The 19,082-nt window shown below is 41.4% G+C and overlaps 1 protein-coding gene across 1 annotated transcript in view; it reads right to left on the bottom strand.

Annotated features, from left to right (window-relative positions):
* The window catches only part of LOC119516035 (NUT family member 2G-like), an 87,138-nt gene that overhangs the window by 61,433 nt on the left and 6,623 nt on the right, over positions 1–19,082 (bottom strand). Inside the window, exons 4-5 of the mRNA XM_037812226.1 lie at positions 17,785–17,924; positions 17,029–17,321 (exon numbers count right to left, since the gene is read on the bottom strand). Of these exons, the coding sequence (XP_037668154.1) occupies positions 17,029–17,321; positions 17,785–17,924 (433 nt within the window). The remainder of the gene's footprint in view (positions 1–17,028; positions 17,322–17,784; positions 17,925–19,082) is intronic.

Genomic DNA, 19,082 nt, shown 5'->3' with positions numbered 1-19,082 from the left:
TTTCTCCAAGTCTCTCTGTCCTTTCTTTGTTTCTCTGTCTGTAGGGCTCCTTGAGTATCTCCAGTAGGGCAGGTCTCTTGTTAGCAAATTCTCTCAGCATTTGTTTGTCCGTGAAAAATTTAAGCTCTCCCTCAAATTTGAAGAGAGCTTTGCTGGATAAAGTATTCTTGGCTGGAAATTTTTCTCACTCAGAATTTAAATATATCGTGCCACTGCCTTCTTGCCTGCATGGTGGCTGCTGAGTAGTCACTACTTAGTTTTATGCTGTTTCCTTTGTATGTGGGTGATTGCTTTCTCTTGCTGCTTTCAGAACTTGCTCCTTCTCTTCTGTGTTTGACAGTGTGATCTGTATATGTCTCGGAGTGGGTTTATTTGGATTTATTCTATTTGGAGTTCGCTGAGCATTTATGATTTGTGTATTTATGTTGTTTAGAAGATTTGGGAAGTTTTCCCCAACAATTTCTTTGAATACTCTTCCTAGACCTTTACCCTTTTCTTCCCCTTCTGGGACACCAATGAGTCTTATATTTGGACGTTTCATATTATCTATCATATCCCTGAGGTCCATTTCGTTTTTTCAATTTTTTTCCCCATTCTTTCTTTTATGCTTTCATTTTCCATTCTGTCGTCTTCGAGGTCACTGATTTGTTGTTCAACTTCCTCTAGTCTTGTACTATGAGTGTCCAGAATCTTTTTAATTTGGTCAACAGTTTCTTTAATTTCCATAAGATCATCCATTTTTTTATTTAGTCTTGCAATGTCTTCTTTATGCTCTTCTAGGGTCTTCTTGATTTCCTTTATCTCCTGTACTATGGTCTCATTGTTCATCTTTAGTTCTTTGAGTAGTTGCTCTAGGTGCTGTGTCTCTTCTGGTCTTTTGATTTGGGTGCTTGGGCTTGGGTTATCCATATCGTCTGGTTTTTTCATATGCTTTATAATTTTCTGTTGCTTTTGGCCTCGTGGCATTTGCTGAACTTGATAGGGTTCTTTTAGGATTTGTAGACCAATTGAAGTCCTTATCTCTAATTTATCAGATCTACAGCTTCGTGGAGTACACTTTCTCTAACTAACCAGCAGGTGGCGTCCACGAGCCACCTGTTCTCCACAAGCCAGTTCTCCCCTGCTTAGCCTTTTTGGTGAGTGGGGGAGTGAGTCTTGTGGGGTCCAATTGGTGTACCAAGCTTGTGTGTGTAGTTGGTGTTGCCTGCCTTGTGTATGGGGCTTGTTTCTGGGCAGTCAGGGAGGGGGGGTGGCTCTAACAATCAAATCTCCCTGGTGATCCTAGAGTTTTAAAGCTTCTGCAATAGTCTAATCCTTCAGTTCAGTCCTGCCACAGTTTGTCTCTGCCACTGACCCACAAGTCCTTGGTATTGGCGTATGGCTCCTGAAACTTGCAAGTGGGCCCCTCTTCCAGGCCGTGCACCCTGGGTCCTCTGTTGAGGGATGACTGTGCTATGTCACAGGTGAGTGCCGTCCCCCCAGGGCAGTTCTGGGCTGCTGGGCTGTGTAGGGAGGCTCCCAGTGTGCTGAAATGATGGCTGAATGGGGCTTTGTTAATTCACACTGGTCTACCTTCCCAACTCTGGGACAATCAGCTGAGGTTGCAGGGAAGGCTAATGTCCACGCCCAGTTTTGTGGTGTGTGCCTGTTATTTGAAGCACTTCCGTCACACTGGGTTGTCTGGGGAAGTTCTGGGCTATGGGGCTGGCGATGGGCAGGAGTGTTTCCTGTCCACCAGGATGATGGCTGTGAGCGGACACCCCCCTTTTCTTGGGAAGTTGTGGTGTTTAGTGAATTTTCTCAGCCACTGGATTATTGCGTTTTGTCTCAGAGCTCTCCTATTTCTGCTCTTGACTTGACCTGCCCAAATAGCAAGTCTTTGAAGCTTTCTGTATTGGGCTTCTTAGAGTAATTGTTTTAGAAAAAGAAAAAAAGGATTAAAAAAAAAAAAAAAAACAACAACAACAAAAAAAAACGGGCCCTCCTCAGAGATCTAATGGGTTATTGAAATGCTAAGAGACAAAGCAACCAGGGCCATTAAGGAAAGGTCCACAGGGCAGAGAGATCAGCTTTTCTTCAGGATTTGCATATGCGCCTCAGGGCCCTTCCCCTTTCTATGTTCACCAGAACTCCAAAAATCCTCCGCTTTTATTTTGGAGTTTTTTGTGTTGTTTTTTTCTATGTCTGTCTCCTCTCTGCTGGGCTGGCTGGTCTCAGATTCTCTGGTGTCTGGTCTCAGTCTATCTATGGTTGGAGTTTGAATCAGTAGAATGAGTTTCCGATAAGGGCTGCCACTGCAGTTCTGCCTTCTCCTTCCTGGAGCTGACAGCCCCTCCTCCCCCGGGACTGAGCCTGGCAGGGAGGGGCGCGGGTCCCCTGGCCGCAAAAACTTACAGATTTCGCTGATCTCAGCAGTTCCACGTTTTCATGAGTGTTGTATGAAGTATGCCCAAAGTCAGATTGCTCTGTGGTGTCCAGTCCACGCAGTTCCTGGCTTTCTACCTACTTTCCTGGAGGAGTAACTAAAACATACAGCTCACCAGTCTCGGCACTGTTTCTTATATTGAGGTCTTTGCATCCACTTTGAGTTAATTTTTGTATAGGGTGTGAGATAGGGGTCTTCTTTCATGGTTTCTGTTATGGCTATCCAGTTCTCCCAGCCCCATTTGTTTAAGAGACTGTTCTGTTCCAGTTCAGTAGATTTGGGGGCCTTATCAACATCATTTGGGGGGTCTGTTTCTGGACTCTAATTTGATTCCATTGATCAATATGTCTATCTTTATGCAACTACTATGCTGTTTTGACCAGTGTATCTTTATAGTAGGCTTCAAAGTCTGGAAGTGAAATTTCTCCCACTTTGTTCTTGTTTTTTAGGATGTTTTTGGCAATTTGAAGCCCCTTTTCCTTTCTTTTGATAACTAGCTTTTCCAAGTCTACAAAGTAGGTTGTTGGAATTTGGATTGGGATTGCATTGAATCTGTAGATCAGTTTGGGTAAAATTGATATCTTAACAATATTTAGTCTTCCAATCCATGAGCATGGAATAAATATTTTTCCACTATTAGGGTCCTTTTTTTTATTACTTTCAGCAAAATTTTGTTATTTTCTGTGTAGAGGTCTTTTATGTCCTTGGGTAAGTTTTTTCCTAGGTACTTGAGTTTTTTAGTTGCTATGGTGAATTGAGTTTTTTTTTAATTTCCTCTTCAGTTAGTTGATTACTAGGGTATAGCAATGTAGCGAACTTATGTGCATTAATCTTATGTCCCACCACTCTGCTGAATTTGTTTGTTTTCAGGATTTTTCAAATCTAACATCAAGTCATCTGCAAATAATGGCTGTTTTACATTTTCTTTTCCAATTTAGATACCTTTTACATCTTTATCTTGGTGAATTCTTCTGGCTAGAACTTCTAGCACAGTGTCGAATAATAGAAGTGGCAGTGGGCATCCTTGTCTTGTTTCTGATCTTAGGGGGAAGGCCTTTCAGCCTCACAGCATTGAGTACTATGCTGGCTGTGGCTCCTTCATATATGCCCTTTATACTATTGAGGAAGTTTCCTTTAATTCCTACATTTTGAATTTTTTTTTTTTTATCAAAAAGGGGATGTTGAATTTTGTTGAATGCTTTTTCAGTGTCAATGAAGATGATCATTTGATTTTTCCCTTTTGATTTGTTTATATGTTGAATTAACATTAGTTGATTTTCTTATGTTGAACATGTGAACCACTCTTGCATTCCAGGAATGAACCCCACTTGGTTGTGGTGCATAATTCTTTTAATGTGCCTTTGGATTTCATTTTGAATTTTGTTAATAATTTTTGTATCTATATTCATTAGGGAGATTGGCCTATAGTTTCCCTTTTCTATAGTGTCTTTATCTAGTTTTGGTGTCAGAGTGATATTAGCTTCATAAAATGAGCTGGGCAGCATTCCTTTTTCTTCAATTTTTTGAAAGAATTTGAGCAGGAATTGGTGTCAATTCTTTTTGGAAAGTTGGATAAAACTCCCCTGTGAAGCCATCTGGCCCTGGGCATTTATTTGTAGGAAGATTTTTGATAACTGATTGGCTCTCTTTGCTTGTGATTGTTTTGTTGAGGGCTTCTATTTCTTCTTGGGTCAGTCTAGGTTGTTTGTGTTTTCCCCGGAAATTGATTCTATGGCCTCTACAGTTGTTCAGTTATGTCTTTATTTAGCTCTTAATCAATATACTACAACACATTATCAAATCAAAGGGAAAAATCAAATGAACATCTCAATAGATGCTGAAGAAGCAGTCGACAAATTCCGGCATCATTTGTCAATGGAAACACTTCAAAAGGTAGGAATTGGAGGAGACTTCCTCAATATGATAAAGGGCGTATATGAGTAACCCACACTGTCGTCACTGTTATTCAGCATTGTGCTAGAAGTGCTAGCCAGAGCATTCTGGCAAGACAAAGAAATAAAATACACCAAATTGGAGAGGAAGAACTTAAACTGTCATTATTTGCAGATGATATGATCTTGTATCTGGAAAACCCTGAGAAATCCGCGACACAGCTACTTGAGCTAATAAATTTAGCAAAGTAGCAGGATACAAGATTAATGCACATAAGTCAGTAATGTTGTATACACTAGAAAATACATAACTGAAGAGACACTCAAGCAAATGATTCCATTCTCAATAGCAGCTAAAAAAATCAAGTACCTAAGAGTAAACTTAACCTAGGATGTAAAGGACCTATACTTAGAAAGCTACATAACTTCATTAAAAGAAATAGAAGTGGACCTAAAAAGATGGAAATAAAAGGGGACCTAAATAGATGGAAAAGATGTTCATAGATAGGAAGGCTGAATGTCATTAAGATGTCAATTCTACCCAAAGTCATCTATAGATTCCATGCAATTCCTATTAAAATTCCAACAACCTACTTTTCAGACTTGGAAAAGCTTGTTATCAAATTTATTTGGAAAGGGAAGATGCCTCAAATTGCTCAAAATATTCTAAAAAGAAAAACAAAGTGGGAGGACTTAACACTCCCTGGCTTTGAAGCTTATTATATAAATCCTCAGTAGTCAAAACAGCATGATACTAGCACAACGATAGACATATTGAAGAATGGAATCAAATTGAGAATTCAGAGATAGCCCCCCAGATCTATGGTTGACTGATCTTTGATAAGGCCCCCAAAGTCATTGAACTGAGACATAACAGTCTTTTCAACAAATGGGCCTGTAAGAGCTGGATATCCATATCCAAAAGAATGTAAGAGGACCCCTACCTCACGCCCTAAACAAAAATTAACTTAAAGTGAATTAAAGACCTCACTATAAGAGAGAGTATGATAAAACTCCTAAGATAATGTAGGGAAACATCTTCAAGACCTAGTATTAGGAGGTCACTTCTTAGACCTTACACCCAAAACACAAGCAACAAAACAAAAAATAGGTAAATGGGTACTCTCCAAACTTAAAAGCTCATGCACCTCAAAGGAATTTGCCAAAAAGGTAAAGAGGCAGCCAACTCAATGGGGAATAATATTTGGAATCCACATATCTGACAAACAACTGATACCTTACATATATAAAGATATCGTACAACTCACCAGCAATAGTACAGACAGCCCAATTATAAAATGGGGAAAAGATATGAAAAGACATTTCACTGAAGAGGAAATACAAATGGCTAAGAAACACATGAAAAAATGTGCATCTTCACTAGCTATTATGGAGATGCAATTTAAGACCACAATGGGATATCATCTCACACCAATTAGAATGGCTGCTATTAAACAGGAAACTACAAATGCTGTAGAGCATGTGGAGAAATTGGAACTCTTATTCATTGTTGGTGGGACTGTATAATGGTACAACCACTCTGGAAGTCAGTCTGGCAGTTCCTTAGAAAACTAGATATAGAGCTACCCTTCCATCCAGCAATTCCACTTCTTGACATATACCTGGAATATCTGAAAGCAGTGAAATGAAGAGATACTTGCACACTGATGTTCATAGCAGCATTATTTTCAATTTCCAAGAAATGGAAACAATCGAAAAGTCCTTCAATAGATGAGTGAATAAACAAAATGTGGTATATACACACGATGGAATACTACACAGTAGTAAGAAGGACCACGGTCATGAAACATATGACAACGTGGATGAACCTTGAAGAGATAATGCTGAGCAAAATCAGCCAGGCACAAAAAGAGAGATATTGTATGTTACCACTAATGTGAACACTGTGAAAATTGTAAAATAATTTGTTATATTGTAGAATGTAGGGGACCTAGTGATAGCAATATTGAAGGGGGAATGATAATCCGGTAAGAACAGCTAAGTTATGGAGGGTACACTTAATCTTATGAGAATGCCCAGGAATGTCTATGGTTTGTTAATTTCTGGGGGAGATGGTAGGAACAAGTTCACAGAAATGTAGTTATTTTAGGTTTTTTTTTTTTTATTCCTTTGTTGGGTTAGAGTCTGTTTATTTTCTTGGGTCAGGGTAGGAACATGTTGGAAGCAATGTAGTTATTTTAGGTTATTTATTTTTTCTTATTTCTTTGTTTTGGGTTTTTTGAAATGGTTTTTTTGTTTGTTTTTTAATTTTTTTGATAAAGTTAAAAAAACAATGAGTGAAGAAAAGTAAATGAACAATGGAAGGAGGGGAATGGAATGTTTTGGATGTTCTTTTGTATTCTAATTTTTATTTTTTGGAGTAATGAAAATTTTCAAAGATTGATTTTGGTGATTAATGCAGAATTCTATGATGATACTATCTGAGTGTACCCTTTGAAAGATTGTATGTTATGTGAATATATCTCAATAAAATTGCATTAAAATAAAGATAGAGTATGATCTGGTTCACGTCTATGTGTCCTGATTATATTGGTATGATCAGGATGTCAGTTTGCTTTGTGCTGTCCGCAATTTAGAGGGTCTCTTTCCGAATGTGATGAAGAAGAAAGACCCACATTTGCTCAGTTCCATATTAAAAGATTGTGAGGGTCAGAATAGTCTACCAAGTTCAATAAATTTATTTGTACTAATTAGGAACAGTATGAGCCTATGATTTTAATCTTTAGGCTTTGTCTCTGTGCTTACCAACAGAGAATTTTTTAAATCCACCTAAATTTTTAAAAATGCACCAAAAACATATTCTTTGGAATGAAATAAGCCAAAGACATTGCAGGAAATGACTATGAAATGGATGGTGGAGTCAGTCCTTCCGAAGATTGGGTTGAGACAGGAAAATGAGAGCTCTCACTGCTCCATTTTAGTCAATACAGTTTAAAGAAAATGGGCTCAATGGAATTTCTGGCCTTAGAATTCAGTCAAGTCGTTTATCAGGTGTCCTAGAGATGATCAACAGGGATGTGTAGGTGTGATGGTGACTCTTGAAACCTCCTGGGTGAGGATTTTACCAGGTCATAGGGAGCCCTCATGTGGGGATTTTCCAAGTTCTCTTGTTCCCAATGCAGATCTCCAGCCATGCACTTTATGAGGTTGCAGGAATGACATTTCAATGCCCCATTTTCTAGGCCTGATATAGGAACTTCTGATAGTCTTCCTCCAGGTTGAGCTTTCTTAAGACTTAAGCCCAGATATCAGTCAATTGTGTACTGATAACTAGAGCTTGGTCATGAGGAGCCATTTCTTAATTGCTTGGCAACAATTCAGGGGAGACAGCCTGGCCTAGCCACCGACAACACACACGGTCAACTCTCAACACTATTCCACACTGCCTGGTTACCCATCGTGAATGTTGTAGTTCTGAGGAATTACACATGCGCACACAAAGAGACAGACACATGGGGGATTCTGTGCTGGTCACTGGCAAAGTACTGTGTTTTCATTAACGGTGCCTGGTCTTGTTATATTGTCAGTAGGGGTTTCTGTAGGTTGCTTCCATTTCCTTCAGAGGTTATATATGGAGCACTTATTGATGTGGGCTCCAGAACTCACCACACTTCGGTCCAATCCTGGCTGTCCTAATTGTTATTTTATAACCTCAAGACAGTCACTTGACATCCCTATGCCTCAGTTTTCTAATATTTAAAAACTTGTGGTATATAGCATGTATTAATTTGGTATATATAAGCATCCTTAGTTCTCTTAACTTAAAGAATTACAAGCTATGATATATCGACATTGTCAATGTTCATAGATTCTTCTTCACTGTCCATTAATAATTTGAGATACATGTCTTATACCTTGTAATTAAAAAGTTTTATAGCTGACTAATTTTTCTAAGATTGCAGTGTGTTTCTACAAGGGAAATATTAAACCACTTCTTCATTTTCACTTCCTGTTTGACCTCTTCCTATTGGACCATTTTTGTCATAACTGACACCCAAACATTGTCACGTGGAATTACAGTATAGTAGGTTGCATTCTTCCACAATTTTGAACTTTACCTATCTGCTTTATGGGATGTTACAGGAGAAGCCATTGAAAGGAAAAGTGGGAAAAATTATTTTCCAGAATAAATAATTGCTGACTGAACACTATATGAAGCATTGCTTGTATTAAAATGTAAACCCTGGGAAGGCAGAGTTTAGTATACAGTGAGGTGTATTTAGTATGGCAATGCAGTTTTGGGGTGTAAGGATGTGTGGGTGGCTTGTGTGTGAATTTGTAAACCTCAAGGAGAAATGAGGACAGAAAATTGGATTTCTCCTGCAACATCTTCTTCAGTTGCTGCCCATCTTAGGGGACTATTGAACTCTTGCAAAACAATTCCTGACCTATGTACTGCCAGAGAAAAAAGGAAAATCAGACCAAAAAGAAACTGTGTTAAGTGAATGCCTGTTACATCCCGGAAGCCCGGGCAACTCAGCACTTCTTCTGGCCTTTGACACATGGCTGTCAGGTGGTGGTCAGGGAGGAAAGTCATACTGACGGCCCTTTAGATATTTCCCACTCTGGAGATTCAGGGACAGATTTTTTTTTTAATTTTTATTGGGATTGTTCAGATACCATACAATTATCCAAAGATCCAAAGTGTACAATCAGTTGCCCCTGGTGCCCTCTTACAGCTGTATCCATCACCACACTTAATTTTTGTTCGAGTTTTAGAACTTTTCATTACTCCAGCAAGAAATAAAGTGAAAGATGGGGAAAAAAAGGAAAGAAAAAGAAAAGGAAACTCGAATCCTCCCATATCCCTAACCAACACCCCTCAATTGCTGACTTGTAGTGTTGGTATAGTACATTTGTTACTGTTTATGAAAGAATGTTGAAAGACTACTAACTTTAGTATATAGTTTAAAAGGTATATATTTCTTCCCTATATGTCCCTCTATTATTAACTTCTAGTTGTATTGTCATACATTTGTTCTGGTTCATGGCAGAGTGTTCTAATATTTGTACAGTTAATCATGGACATTGCCCACTGTAGGATTCAGTTTTATACAATTCCCATCTTTTGACTCCAAATCTCCTTCTGTGACATATATGACTCTGAGATTCCCCTTTCCACCTCATTCACACACCATTCGCGCTGTGTAGTTATTCTCACATCTTGCTACCAACACCCCTGGTTCATTTTCCAAACATTTAAGTTCCTCCTAGTTGAACATTCTGCTCATACTAAGCAACTGGTCCCCATTCTTAAGCCTCATCCTATATCTTGGTACCCTTATATTTCATGTCTATGAGTTTACATATTAAAATTAGTTCTTATCAGTGAGACCCTGCAATATTTGTCCATATGTGTCTGGTCTTATTTCACTACAGTATATTTGCCCTTGAGGTTTTGACATCAACCATTTTTTTTTTAAGATGTTTTGTTCACACCTCATACATTCCATCCTAAGTAAACAATCGATGGTTCTCTGTATGGTCACATATTTATGTGTTCACCACCTTCACCACTATCTATATAAGGCATCTACATTTCTTCCACAAGGAAGGAGGAGAGTCAAGAAGGTAGAGAGGGAAAAGAAAGAGGAAAAAAATGACAGCTAGGAAGTAGCAAAAGGAAAAGTAATCTTAAATCAAAGTAGGGTAAAGAGTCAGACAACACCAACAATGTCAAGTATCTAACATGCCTCCCCTATCCCCTCTTCTTATCTGCATTTACCTTGGTATATCACCTTTGTTACATTAAAGGAAGCATAATACAATGATACTGTTAGTTACAGTCTCTAGTTTATGCTGACTGCATCCCTCCCAATACCTCTCATTTTTAACATCTTGCAAGGTTGACATTTGCTTGTTCTCCCGCATAAAAGAACATATTTGTACATTTTATCACAATTGTTGAACATAGATTTCACCGAGGTTACACAGTCCCATTCTTTACCTTTCCTCCTTTCTTCTGGTGTCTCACATGCTCCCAACCTTCCTCTCTCAAACCGTATACATAGCTATCTTTGCTCAGTGTATGTACATTGCTGTGCTACCATCGCCCAAAATTGTAGTCTGAACCACACACTCCATTCTTCTCCTGGTCCACTCTGCAGTGCTCCCTTTAGTATTTCCTGTAGGGCAGGTGTCCTTGTTCACAAAGTCTCTTCATTGTCTGTTGTCAGAAAATATTTTGAGCTCTCCCTCATATTTGAAGGACAGCTTGCTGGATATAGGATTCTTGGTTGGTGGTTTTTCTCTTTCAGTATCTTAATATATCACAGCCACTTCCTTTTTTATGGTGCCTCCAATAGTTTTCTGCTGAGAGGATCCGCACATAGGTCTTATTAAGCTTCCTTGTATATGTGATGGATTGCTTTTCTCTTGCTGCTTTCAGGATTCTCTTTTTGTCTTTGACATTTGATAATATGATTATTAAGTGTCTTGGCGTAGGCCTATTCAGATCTATTCTGTTTGGAGTACGCTGCACTTCTTGGATCTGTAATTTTATGTCTTTCATAAAAGATGGGAAATTTTCATTGATTATTTCCTCTATTATTGTCTCTACCCCCTTTTCCCTTCTCTTCTCCTTCTGGGACACAATGATATGTAAATTGTTGTACTTTGTTTCATCTTAAGTTCCCAAAGATGTTGCTCATATTTTTTGATTCTTTTCTCCATCTGTTCCTTTGCATGTAGGCTTTCAGGCATTTTATTCTCCAGTTCTTGAGTGTTGTCTTCTGCCTCTTGATGTCTGCTGTTTCCATTGTGTCTTTCATCTCTTGTGTTGTGCCTTTCATTTCCATAGATTCTACTAGATGTTTTTTGAGCTTTCAATTTCTGCCTTACATATGCCCAGTGCTTTCTTTACAGCCTCTATCTCTTTTGTGAAATATTCTCTAAAGTTTTTGAATTGATTTAGCATTAGTTGTTTAAATTCCCGTATCTCAGTTGAAGTGAATGTTTGTTCCTTTGACTGGGTCATAGCTTCATTTTTTTTAGTATAGGTTGTAGATTTCTGTTGTCTAGGCATCTGACCTCCTAGGCCACCCCAATCAGGTTTTCCCAGATAAGAACAGGTTCAGGTCACAGAAGAAGGAAATATTCAGTATCCGGTTCCCCTGATGGTTTTTCTTATGGAGGATTAATACACCTGTGCTTTTCTGTTTGGCAGGTGCAGTCCGTCACCACCTGTGTAAGAGGATGTGGCCTGTGGCTCTCCTCCCCGAGGCTTTGGGGTCTGGTTCTGGAAAGCTGGGCAGTAAAGCTGGGCCCCTCCCTTTCCTCTTGGGAAGTTATGCCCCCTCCAGAGAGGTCCCTGCGTGTCAGGAAGTTCTTTGTTTCTCTGACTCTGCTGATAAAAGTGTTTTGATTTTAAAATAGCTGAGTCTGTCTTTACTGCAAAGTTCTGTGGGCTGAAAGCGGTTGCAGTTTTCTCCACAGAGAGAGAAAGGTACAGAAAAGCTCCCAGGTTCGCCCGTCAGCCTCTGGGCTCCTCGTCCTGAGACAGATATGTCCTGTGACTCTCCCAAGGTCAGTTGTCCCCAAAAGCCTCTGTCTGCTCGTTGAGGATTCACTGTCTGTATTTAGCAGGTAACATTAATATACCAGATGGAGCTGGGCTGCGGTCCACTAGCTTGTTCGGAGAGTGCTGTTCTCCAGCACCGCGCGGCTTCTGTGAGGGAGGGGCTCTCGGCTCTCAGCACGGGTCTGCAGTTTTACTTAGAGATTTTATGCTGTGATCTCGGGCATTCCTCCCAATCCAGGTTGGTGGATGATGAGTGGACAGTCATGTTTGTCTCCCGGCAGTTATTCCCGGTTATTTACTAGTTTTTTGGTCATTTATGAATTGTTCCTGGGGGGACTAACAGTCTTCCACTCCTCTCTATGCCACCATCTTTTCTCCTCTCCTCAGGGACAGATTTTAAAGGCCAGTTATGTCACAGAGATGGGGAAGAACAGAAGTGCCTAATTCTGTCAACTCCTCAACCAAGCAAGGATGGGAAAGGAAGATGGCAACCAGGTGTGTGAGGATAAAATAGGAACACCAGAAATCCCAGAACCTAACAGTGATGAAGATTTCCATTCCTGACTGTGAAGACAAAACAAGTCTGAACTAGATTACGAGAAGCAGGATTCGTTTAATATTCCAAACATTCTGAGCTGCACTGTCTTATGTCCCTTCCCAATGAAGAACTCAGAATGTACACGAGTTGTTTACATGCACAAAATCATACACCAGTGAATGGTGGAACCAGGTCTCTGTCATTTGCTCAACATATTACCACTGAATGACAAATGTGGGTGCTGGTCTAGCCATCAGGGTAAAGCAGGTGGAGCGGGGAACACCTGGTAGAGATGCTCATCCCAGATGGGCCTGAATGGTGCAGTGTTTAGGAATCTTCTGGACATTAGGTCCTTAGTGTCCAGACATCGTCATAGTGTCTTAGAAGGGCATAGCCTGTGAGCCCCACTTCTCTTTGTTGAAGACCAGTTAGGAACAGAGAAAGGGCAACGGCTGGAATAATCATGGCCAAGAGTAAATTTCCATTGCTCAAAAGACCAAGAAAATCAGGCATGTTCTTGATGCTTCTCACTTGGGAAGGAGATGTCAGGTGGCACAGGAGAAACTGTAATTCAGAACCGTTAATATTATTTGTGGGATGATGACAGGACAGGATCCTGACATGTGTCCCTTTCTATCTCAAGCTGTTTGCAGGAAGCAAGGATGGGTCTCAGGCAACCTTGCTATAAGGAAGGGTAAGTCCCTGTGCCACTTTGAATGTATTATGTCCTCCAAAACACCATTATCTTTGATGTAATCTGGTATGGGCAGACGTTTCAGTATTGATTAGACTGCAATTCTTTGAGTGTTTCCATGGAGATGCACCCCACTGAACTGTGGGTGAAGACTCTGATTGGATAATTTCCATGAAGGTGTTTCCCCACCCATTCAAGGTGAGTCTGAATTCAACTACTGGAGCAGTATATAAGCTCAGACAAAAGGATCAAGCTTGCTGCAGCGAAGAGGGACACTTTGAAGAAAGCACAGAAGCTGAGAGAGTAGCTGCAGATGAGAGACAGTTTGAAGATGGCCGTTGAAAGCAGACTCTTGGTTGAGAGAAGCTAAGAGAGCACAAACACCCCAAGAGCAACTAAAAGTGACATTTTTGAGTAACTGCAGACTAGAGGGGAATGTCCTGGGAAAAAGCCATTTTGAAACAAGACCTTTGGAGCAGATGCCATCCACATGCCTTCCCAGCTAACAGAAGTTTTCTGGACACCACTGGCCATCCTCCAGTGAAAGTACACAATTGTTGATGTTTACCTTGGACACTTTATGGTATTAAGACAGTGACTGTGTAACCAAATAAACTCCCTTTTCTGAAAGCCAATCCATTCCTGCAGCATTAACAAACTAGAACAGTCACCATCTTGCCTCTTCTGGTGGGACACCACCCTGCAACCACAGTTTTGCATGCTGGGCTATACCACAGGATACACGCTGGGAGTCACAGCTTTTCTAAATCCACACAGGCAGTGGGGGAGTAATCAGAACTTAGAACATAACAGTGGATGGGCAGGAAAAAGGGTGAGTGTAAGAGCTTTCCCATGCAGGGAATCTCAGTGTCCGACAGTTATGAATAGTAAATTGGGCTTGAAGAGGTGGACCACACACACTTAAATTTGAGGAGTTAACCAGAGACTGAGGGGGAAGACAAGATAATTCAGCTGATGGAGCAGCTTTAGTCTTCTCCTTGTTCTTAGCTCTGTTTTTCTTTTCATTGTTTTCTCAATAACTCTTGCCTGTTGAAGTCAGGTACAGAACACCTCTGTCCTCTGCTAACATAAACTCTCCACAGCCAAGTCACTGAAAAGCCCAATCTCCAAGCAGTCCCACTGCTCTGAGCATAAGTCTGTACAAGAGCCCAAGAAGGGGGACAACTGGGTATCTCAGCCCCTCTCCCCTTCCTCCCACTCCATGTCCATCCTGCACACAGAGGGCAGCCCAAGGCTTGCAATACATCTCCAGCCATGTTTGGCTTTTCTAGAGTCAAGTTGGTTTTACTTATGTTGGAAATAAAAAACTTTAGACTTTAATATACATCTTTACATGTATTCAAAGTAAGAATTTTAGTCATGAATTGGGAAGGGGAGGGAATAGCGGTTGTGGGATAATCCTTGAAAGATCTGAAAGGCTCCCAAGATGAGTCTTGTTTGCCACTGGAAATGGATCCATCCCCATCTAATTGGAGAAGACTCATAACTGCATAGAAATACACAAACGGACTTTGTATCCTCCCTGCCTAGGCCATGTGACATATAAACAATAACCTTTTGTCAGTTCTCCTGATTAAGAAAGCTGACTACAATTAGAGATTTATTAACCTATCTGTGTCTTAATGATGCCATCTCCTATGTTGAGGCAGAAATGCACAGAGCTGAATCCCCCTGAAACCAAGCTTGTCTGTCTCTGTTCAAACCACCCACACAGCAATTGAGCTGGGTGTGCTGAGGATCATTGAATCCCTGATATCTGCATCAGGAAAGCATGACACGAGAGGTGCAGTCTCTAGGATCAGAGAAAATTAGCTAATGGTGAAGAAATCCGAAAGGTAGAAGAGCAAAATTCCATCAGGAAATTGTTAAGAGACACACGTAATGCTGGGATACTCACAGATGACCACCCGCAATCGAGGCAGGGCATGTGAGTAAGAGATGAGGAAAGGGGCCACTGGGGACTAGTCAGTTAAAAGGGAAAACATAAAGTTAGTCTTTTCCCCGGAGCCTTCTGAAGGAAATGACACAACTAGGAGAGGGGAGAACTAGGCCAGTCAGCTCTGGATCCATAGAGTCTGGGTCCTTCCATATCTTTTATTCACAGTCCCACAATCCAAGAGTAAATTGTTAAGAAATATATATAAGACTGGGAGGCCCCCACGTGACCACCCACAACCAAGCCAGGTCATGTGAGAAGTGGACGTGGACTTGTCAGCTATGAGGGAAAGCATGAAAGTTAGTTTCTTCCCAGGAGCTGTCTGTAGGAAGTCACACTAAAGGTAGAGGGCAAAATGAGGGCAGTCAGGTGTGGATCCATAGAGCCTGGAACCATCTGTATCTGTCCTTCACAGTCACACAATCCATCAAGTATCAATGAGAAGGGAAAAGAGTATACAGAGTATTGCAACACTGACAGAATTTTTTCAACAGAGCAACCTTAATTTTTATTTATATCACATTATTTATATGTTATACTATATTTATATTTTATATAAAAGTTGAAAATTTACTTTAGGACCCCAACATGGAGGGCTGGTTTGTGGAGAGTTTGGTCCCACTTATCCCTTCTGTTTAAATATGGCGCTGCTTCTTTCCATGAGACAGGGAAGGCTCACATCTTCTTTTTTGAGGCTTTGAGGACTGAACTGCAACAGGAGAGAAGTGGCACATGGAAAGATCCCATGGAAATATGCAACGTCGTGGAGCCAAGAGGAAGGCAAGGCTTTGGAGCTCCTCATCCTTTTCTCCACTGGAAGTGTCTCCTTGCCAGGATGGTGTGCTTGCAGCCGATGATTCTTGCAGAATGTCCTCATACCTGCTTCTCATTGTTGGGCCACTGCCTCTTTGTTGTTGCTTAGGACAGGTGAGTCGTTTAGTTAGGATATTGGAGGACTTTTCACTCCTCTGAGAGACAACAAGATTTTCAGGGAGGGCCACGCTGTTGTCTGCTCTGCCATTCCGAGGTGTGCCTTCAATACTGATTTTATTCCCACGATGGTGGTTATGGTCATTTCTGATCTCTGGCCCATTGGTAAAGTGTGTTGTGGGAGGAACCGTGTCCAATTTTGGTATGTCAGGAGTTGGGGATGCTTCTGCACCCTCTCCATCTCTGAAGGCAGGGAGGTGTTTCTCAGCAAGCTGTGAGGAAGGAAAATGGACAAATTACCAACTCTGAAGAATTTCTTGGATCGGGTGGCTGAGTGATGGGGGAGATATTTGCACTTGGGTAGTGGGCAGGTAAGTTTGAAGTGCAGATAATATAGCTCATACTGCACATCTTACTGTACAATATTCTGAAACATCCAGTCCTTACCACTCCCTCCGAACACCTTTCCATGGTCTGATCCCCACTCATTCTCCACCTACACCACACACATGCACTGCATTTCTCCAGAAGACTTGGCACCGAAGTTAACATAGGACCAGACAACACCACTGGAATTTATATTGTGAAATTCCCTGCAACTCTTTGTTTACCTGAGTGGGAGTAAGTCCTTCTTCTTTTTGCAGCTCCTCTATTAGGGCAACAAAATCTGTATCTTCTCCTGGGGAAAGCAATTCTTGTAGGAACTTGGGGTTAATGACTGCCTCCACCTGTAAAAAGTAGCAAGAGGAAATGAACATCCTTGATGTTGACCAACCTGTCAGTTTGGGAGCCAAAAGCACAAGCCTTGATGTGACCCCACCATTTGTGATCTTTGCTTCTTTTGGACCATCAGGACCACCAGGTACACTTGTAGACACTCACACATGCACACACACATAAGCTGACTAAGACACAAAAACACTACAGACAGCTCAGGAGATAAGGAACAAAATTAGGTTGAAACAGACTGGGGCAGAAGCAAATATTGTAGTTTGCTGACAATGCCAATACACTCCAATGTGCTGGACACCACACCTACAGAGCCAGCCTACCTTGGTAACAAAATCTTCCTCGGCACATAGCTTGTCAATGTATGCGAGGAGATCTGGGTCTGCATAAATCCCATCCTCTTCTTGCTGCTGCTCATGTTCTTCTGTGTCCCATTTGCCATCTGCCTCAGGGGCTGAGTCCAAAGACCCTAGCAGCCCATCCATGATGTTAATGTATCCTTTAACAGCTGCATCTGGGATCTCCTTGGGTGCCTTCGTCTTCTGTGTCTCCTGGTGTCTGTTTTGCCGCTGTCTCGGAAACTGTGCTTTGGGTCCTGCTTTCTTTGGAATGGACACTAAAGTCAGGGTTGAATATCAGGAAGAGAAATTAGCATGAATCTCCAGCTTTTAATCTTCCAAACATATATTGGTTAGAGCCATATCTTACGGTGCATGTGAGAAGGTGCATATAGGAGATGATTTGAGATATTGAGGATCTTAGAGATACTCACCTAGAAAGGGAAGGTGGAAATTCTGATATTCTGAGATACTGCAAGATATTCCTTCATCCTTCCCCCAATCTTAGAGTGTATTATATAAATGCATCCGTATGTGTCAGTCAACGTGAAAGTGTAGTTATGGTAAATGAGAAAGTAGACCTAGTTTATGACAACTGGAAGCTGGTAACTCGGGTCTCCTTGGGTTTTCTGCTTGCAGTACAATGCCATGTCTTGAAGGAGAAGTACCAGATGTGAGTCCTTTGGCCCTCCCTCTGCCCCCTTTGGCCATCATAATCTGTTGGAGTGTGTTGAGCCATACCTGGCTGCTGGCCTTCCACGTTGCCTTTTTGCACCAAGGGATGAAGCTTTGGAGGGTCTGTTCTTAATGGGCCCTGAGGACCAGTCATCTTCGGTAAGATCTCAATTTGTCCCTCTTCCTCAGTCTCAAACTCCTTGAATCTAACATGGGAGAAAGGCAGAAGCAGTGCTTTAAGGAAGGCCCAGTCTCCTTGGATGCCCAGAAAAAAGAGATCAGCACCATCAACACAGTATATGAAGTATATTCTGTGGGTCCTCAAGGTCCTGGATAAGTGCTGCTCCAAGAGGGGCTTTACTCCTTGTGGAAAAACAAGAGTTCTGGGGAACCTCATGAGGTCTCTGCATCATATTTTCACCTACAGTACAATTCATCACACTTAAGAAGCATGTGAGGAAAATGAACCATCTTTTCTTTGGTAGATCCTCAAGGTTGGATCTACAGATTTTAATTGTTTCACTTTATGTTCTGACACATAGGACCCTTTGAGACTATGCAATATTGGTATACGTTATTGCAGTAAATCAGGCCTGTGTAATATATGGCAGGGCCATACAGGTGGATGCTCACCTCCATGGCAGTGCTGTTCCTGCCTAGATATACACAGAAGAGCCCGCTGTCAGAAGGTAGGATTTGAGATGCTATAGAATTGTATAGAAACCAGAGAGCAGCACATGGAACTAAGAACCCTAGGCTGGGAATTTGATCCTTAGAACAGTAAGCCTAGCAAGAACAGGGGTGAAGAAGTTTCTAGGAAGAAAGTAGAAAGAAACGCTGGGGTTGGGGTTCAATTTCCAATGAGGTGTTTTCCATGTGTTTTTCCATTGCTTTGTGTTTTAGCCAAGGAGAAACAGGCAGAAACTGCAGTGAGGGCTGAAAGACCCAGGCACCGGATGCCCGAGACAGTGGCTTCCCCTGACCAACTTCTTCCACACCTGCCTCATCTGTGATGACAGGAAACAATTTCTGGACACTGCATCATGTGTAAAAATGGATCCCAAATTCTATGCCCGTAGCCTCCAGGTCCTTTGCCACCAAGGTAAGCAGGAATCTGCCTAGTAGAGCATGTCACCCATTGCCCAGTCCCTACAACTTGTAGTTTAACCCCTTGGAATCTGCAGAAATTAACCCCAATCAACCCTAAGACCTTCATGAACAGGGCATCTGCAGCCCCAAAATAAGAAAAGGGAGGAAAGGGAGAAGAGAACAATTCCTGTACTAAAGCTTAAGAGGGAAGGTACTGCAGGGGAGAGTTGTGCCTCCAACATCCTGGGAATCTCCACCTTTTTGACGCCCCCTGC

This window comes from Choloepus didactylus, chromosome 19 (genome assembly GCF_015220235.1).
Source record: "Choloepus didactylus isolate mChoDid1 chromosome 19, mChoDid1.pri, whole genome shotgun sequence".
NCBI lineage: Eukaryota > Metazoa > Chordata > Mammalia > Pilosa > Megalonychidae > Choloepus > Choloepus didactylus.
Note: the sequence above shows the minus strand (reverse complement) of the source record. Positions and strands in the feature narration are given on the sequence as shown.